General features: G+C 39.0%; 1 protein-coding gene across 1 annotated transcript; it reads right to left on the bottom strand.

Annotated features, from left to right (window-relative positions):
• Window positions 1-4532: 4532 nt before the first annotated feature.
• On the bottom strand, window positions 4533-5735 carry LOC137001661 (uncharacterized). Its single transcript, XM_067360769.1, has one exon. It carries the CDS (start codon window positions 5733-5735, stop codon window positions 4533-4535), a length of 1203 nt encoding a protein of 400 aa, XP_067216870.1.

Raw genomic sequence — 5735 nt, 5'->3', positions numbered from 1 at the left:
TTATAAAGATGAGTGATTTAAAAATAAATTTCTCTTACCATATGATTGAACTCTGATATGAGTGCAATCTATGCAACCAATAACACGAATAAAGGTCCGTTTATACATATCCGTACCGTATCCGTACCGTGTCCGTACCGTACCGGCAAGATTCGATATGAGTATTTACACATATCCGGCTCGCATCCGTGAATATTTTGAAACATCAGTCTTGAGACATACATCTGAACTGTGAACATGGCAGAGCTATCGATAAACGAATTAGCGGTAATAGCATTAATTTTAGACGAAAAGAAATCTTAAAAAAAAAAAAAAAACGGATTTTATGGGTTCATAAAGCATGGACAAAACGAAAAACAAAAGAAGAATTTTTTACATTTTACATATAAAGAATTTTTTGATGATGCAACTAAATTTTATCAATATTTTAGAATGTCAGAACATGCTTTTAATGTGTTACTCAATTTAATTGATAATAAAATACGAAAACAATATACAAGATGGAGAGAACCGGCTAGCGAAAACACGTTCCTACATATGTATAAATTTTTGAAGAGAATTGTGTATTTTTTCTTCAAATAAAATGATGTTTAATGAATATAAAAATTTATTTGTAAAATAATATTTATCATGAGTAAAATTACCTGGTTGGTCAAGTTCTTGAGAAATACTCTGCCACAGTTTTTCTTTATAAATTCCATCAAGATATTTTGGATGGGAAAGATCGTATAATTCGATGTGTTGTTGCACTAAAGTAGTTATACTATGCCGGTTCTAACCCATGGGGCAATGAGGGGGGTGCGGGTGAAGAGGGGAAGAGGGGTATCAGATAACAGTGGAGGGGGTAATGACGTCATCGTTTTGGAGGAGAGGGGGAAATTTAGGAGTGGTGGGGGGTATCAGATAACAATAATTCCTGGAAGTGGGGGATTTCCGGGATTCCCGGAAGAGATAAGATAAGGATTGTTAATACAAACATTAGTCGTCGAGAGATAAGGATTCCTGGAAGAGATAGGGATTGTTTATTGGAAAGAGAACTGTTTAGATCCTTTGGTTCTTCTCTGCGCATCAAAGTGGAGCGCCATGTTGTCGGAATGTATCATTGTTAAAGGATTCCGAGAACTGTTTAGATCCTTTGGTTTTTCTCTGCGCATCAAAGTGGAGCGCCATGTTGTCGGAATGCATCATCGCAATGTTTATACAATAAGGGTATATAAGGCCCGCGAAGAACGAGTGGTATAACAGTCGAAATGTTCATCGCACTCTCGGATGAACGCGATATTCTCAATTTAACAGCAGCGGAGTTAGAATTTGTGCCAAAGGTGATTTTATTAAGCAAGTTTGCTCGGTTCGTGGACCAAGTGTGGGAGAAACTTCCGGAACACGTAAGAGTGGACCCGGAAGTGCAGGGTTACCGTCGGTGCAAGGAACATCACAATCAACCGTGGCAGCGCGACCACATCGACGGACCCGCGCCATACGTTAAAGATTGCACTCTGTGCGAATTAGGTGAGAAAAATATCTCTAAAAATAGAAAGTGAGAAATATTCAGCGAGTAGATATTTAGGTGTATTGTAAAATGTTTCAGGATCACCACGATGCGACAGCCGAGGAGTCTCGTCGAACTCGCCAGGAAGGTCATAAACCAGAACGTCGCAAGCAGATACCTATTGAGCGATCTACCGCTTCCGGAGAAGTATATTCGACAATTGTATCAGACGTATGGTCGGGATCGCTTCGAAAAATTGTTATCAAAATGTAAGACGCAAGTCGAGTACTTAGGCATCGTACAGTTGATGTGTTGTGTCGATGCCGACGAAATGTCGGAAATGTTTGTATGCGAATATTGAAATAAAAAATTTTTATATTTAAAATTAAAGTTTTTTTTTTATCATCATCCCGCTGTAGTAATATAAGAGAACGCGTCGATTGTACCGACTTATCGCGAGTCAAGTTACACCGTTGTAGCGGACCATGTAAATAAACAATTTCAAAAGTTTTATTAAAATAAACTTATATTAAATAAAAATAATTTGAATTATTATTCCTGTGCCTCATCTTATTCACTGACCTATCCTACCGCGAGATAAGCGACAGATCATATGTTACGAGGATCGTATAACTGAGGTGGAATAAAAGTTGTACGATATAAATCATTTTTTCTTTTATTTACGACGAATGATATAGAGTGAAATAATTAAGTTATACATTTATTCTAAACACCAATAATATACTTTAAGTTTTCTTTTTAATACGAATTATCCGCGGTAAAATATAAATTTAATAGGAACTCTAATCTAAACTTAATATGTAATTTAAGGATGGGAGGTGAAAGGATAAAAAATCGCAATAAGATTAATATTAACAAATTTTATTCATAATTTTGTAAAAGATGTTACATAGATGAAAAAAAAAAATTGTTTCAACTGAGCCTCTAACGCCTTTCACGATTACGAGGGGGAACGGGGGGAGGCGCTTGAGTCGTCCTCGGACGAGGCTCGACCACAGCTATCGGCTTGTGGTACACTCCGCAATCTTTACACTTCTCGTATTCGGAATTTTTTCTATTCTGATCACGCTCCATTTTCTATACTTTTTTCTCCACCGCATGCACACTTTGAACTGATAAATTACTCTCTTCCGCACACCTTATATACAGCTCGACGCAAAAAACGTCAATTTCGCTGTAGTAATAAACGTTAAAATACGTTCGATAGATGTTAAAAATGGTTTAAGTAATGTTGAAAAGATGTACAAAAGATGTACGTAAGATGTTCAACAATACGTTAAAAGACGTTCGATAGACGTTCAAAGACGTTCGATAGACGTTCAAAAAGACGTACGATAGATGTTCTTACGAATAATCTCTTCGCGAGATAAGCGACAGAGCATATATCACGAGGATCGTATAACTGAGGTGGAATAAAAATCATACGAGAGATGTTCAAAGATGTACGATAGACGTTCCATAGATGTTCAATAGACGTTCAAAGACGTACGATAGACGTTCAAAGACGTACAATACACGTTCGATAGACGTACGAGAGACGTTCGATAGACGTTCAAAGACGTACGATAGACGTTCAAAGATGTACGAGAGGCGTACGATAGACGTTCAATAGATGTTAAAAGTAGTTCGATTGACGTTCAAAGACGTACAATAGATGTTAAAAGTTGTACGTAAGACGTTCAACAATACGTTAAAAGATGTTACATAGATGTTAAAAGTAGTTCGATTGACGTTAAAAGACGTACGATAGACGTTGAATAGATGGAAATATCATACGCTGGCCTATCGTCCTGGCGAAACGGGATGAGGAAGGCTACACGCAAGACGGATGGGGAATGGGTGACAGAGGTAAGAAAGATTGAAAATTTTTACAGTTACTTTTATGTTTGAATTTTTTTTAAACATTAAAATTTTCACAGGATACAGCCCCCCTGTGATGTCTTACTCTTCCGATTAGAATTTTCAAACGGGGGAGTAAAATAAAAAGAAGAAAATCGAGAGGTGAGTATTTTCATACTCAAATTTTTTAATTAATTCATTAATTTTTTTTTTAAATTTTGACTTTTTGCAGTTCAAACAGGTGGTAGAGAAGAAGAGTCGGAGGAAACTTGGTCGGGCGTGGTTCCTGCGGCGCGCTTTCGAAGTCGTCGGTTTCGCCAGTCGATTCCTCGCGAGGAACGAACTTTTTTTGCAATTAAAAAAAAAAATTTTGTTTGCTTAAATGTACATATATTTTTTTTTATTGTTTTTTTAATAAATATTATTCATATTTAATAAATTAATTTTTTATTTTTTTACCAGACTTTTCCCATCCTATTCACTGACCTATCCTACTGCGAGATAAGCGACAGATCATATGTCACGAGGATCGTATAACTGTGGTGGAATAAAAGTCGTACGATATAAATCATTTTATTAATATAAATCATTTTATTAATATAAATCATTTTATTAATATAAATCATTGTTATGTTACACGTTTGTTACGCTCAAACCACCACTTGTACAATTTGCAAACATTCTGCATAGCGCAATGTTTCGTGTGATACGCGCAGCGCAAGGTTCCGATTACATCCAAGTTCGTCAGGCGTGCGATATCTTCGTAATCCGCATCGATCGTTTCGATCTCTACATCATCTTCCAAAATCTCGCACAGCCACTTTTTCTTCTCGAGTCCTTTCACGTATATCAGAGGCGGTTCCGTACCAATGGCGTTGTTGATGAGGCTTTTCATCCGACTGTACGAGACGTGTCCATCTTCCCATCGGAAGCCGTGATGGTGTATCCGTAACCAACACACCAACGATTTTTCCGATTTCGTCAACAGATACCACGGTACGTGTTCACGAAATACGTAATGAGACAGCGTTTCGCCATCTCGAAGTACCGCTGCTTCTTTCACGATAAAAATGTTGTTGAACGCGTAACCTTGCAAGTCGACGAAAATTGGTACGTTCGACATCGTCGTCGATCGTCGGAAAACTGACATGTCCGCGTACGCACACGTCTAATTTATAACTTTTCACACGAGTCTGCGCACAATGTTGTTCAATGGATTATATTCGACCATTCGATCGTGTATAACGAGACAATAGGCGGTGGTGTTGGCCGGTATATTTTCCTTACAATCAAATTCTATTCGCACGTCGACGGTGGCGTTCTTGACAGAGTCGTTTTGTCGCGAACAATCTATGACTACGAACGGACCGGTTATCAAGAAATCATCGATATCCAAATACGTATCGTCCTGTCCGTAATAGGCTTTGCGGAAACGCGCATACATGTTGTACAGTATAGCGTATCGACTCTTGTCGAAATCCAAGTTCATGTCGTCGTACGGATAAAAATCTGAATTCAGATGCAGTCTCACATTGGTGAGTTTACAATCGTCAAATTGCGCAGCGTTTTCAGACAGTACGTTTTTTCGACCGGTTTGGAGAGCGAAGATTACGTATCGCGGTTTTTCCAATTGCGTCGCGGCTTTGATCGCCCAGGAATGCTTGGTCGTGTTTTGCAGCAGAGGAAACTCGTACAGATCCCACGAACGGAAGCACACGCTCAGATATCGTCCGCTTTCCAAAGTTCGAAGAAGAGACAGCTTGTTGACTTCGCTCAGAGATACGTGAGGCATTCGCCACTGTATCTTGAGTAGCTCGATCGTCGGATTCGCACCGGCTCGTCCTACGAGACAATTGTTATCGTTGCGCAATCGTATCAATACAAGTTCGTGACGAGCGTTGATCACGATGCGCTTGTAGTCCTCGCAGAATCCTAAAAGAGCATTGAGCGGAACGCAAAAATTAAAGTTTCCATCGATCAACGAATATCCATTCGGATTCCACGATGCGTATTTCAGCATCTTGCTCTTCTCCGTCGTCAGCGATATATAATTTTTGATCGTCGTTGTTATTCCAACGTTTCTGTTACGATCGATTTCAACTCCGTCGAGCTCGTATCGCATTTCTTCAAACATGAACGCGACACAATTATTTCCCATAATACACACGACATCTCTATTCTCACCGGTAGGATTCATAACGAGTTTTCCTTCAACGTAGAGAAAACTCTCACACGGCAACGTGTACAAATCCTGTTGTTGTATAGGTATTCGTATCTCGTCGCTGTGTCCCAACGTCGTGTTAGCGTACGGATTGTACGTGTGCATCTCATATTTCACGATACGCTCGTCGAAGACGGGCTCGTCAACGATGTCAAGTATATCCAT

This window comes from Linepithema humile, chromosome 8, assembly GCF_040581485.1.
Source record: "Linepithema humile isolate Giens D197 chromosome 8, Lhum_UNIL_v1.0, whole genome shotgun sequence".
Classification (NCBI taxonomy): domain Eukaryota; kingdom Metazoa; phylum Arthropoda; class Insecta; order Hymenoptera; family Formicidae; genus Linepithema; species Linepithema humile.
Note: the sequence above shows the minus strand (reverse complement) of the source record. Positions and strands in the feature narration are given on the sequence as shown.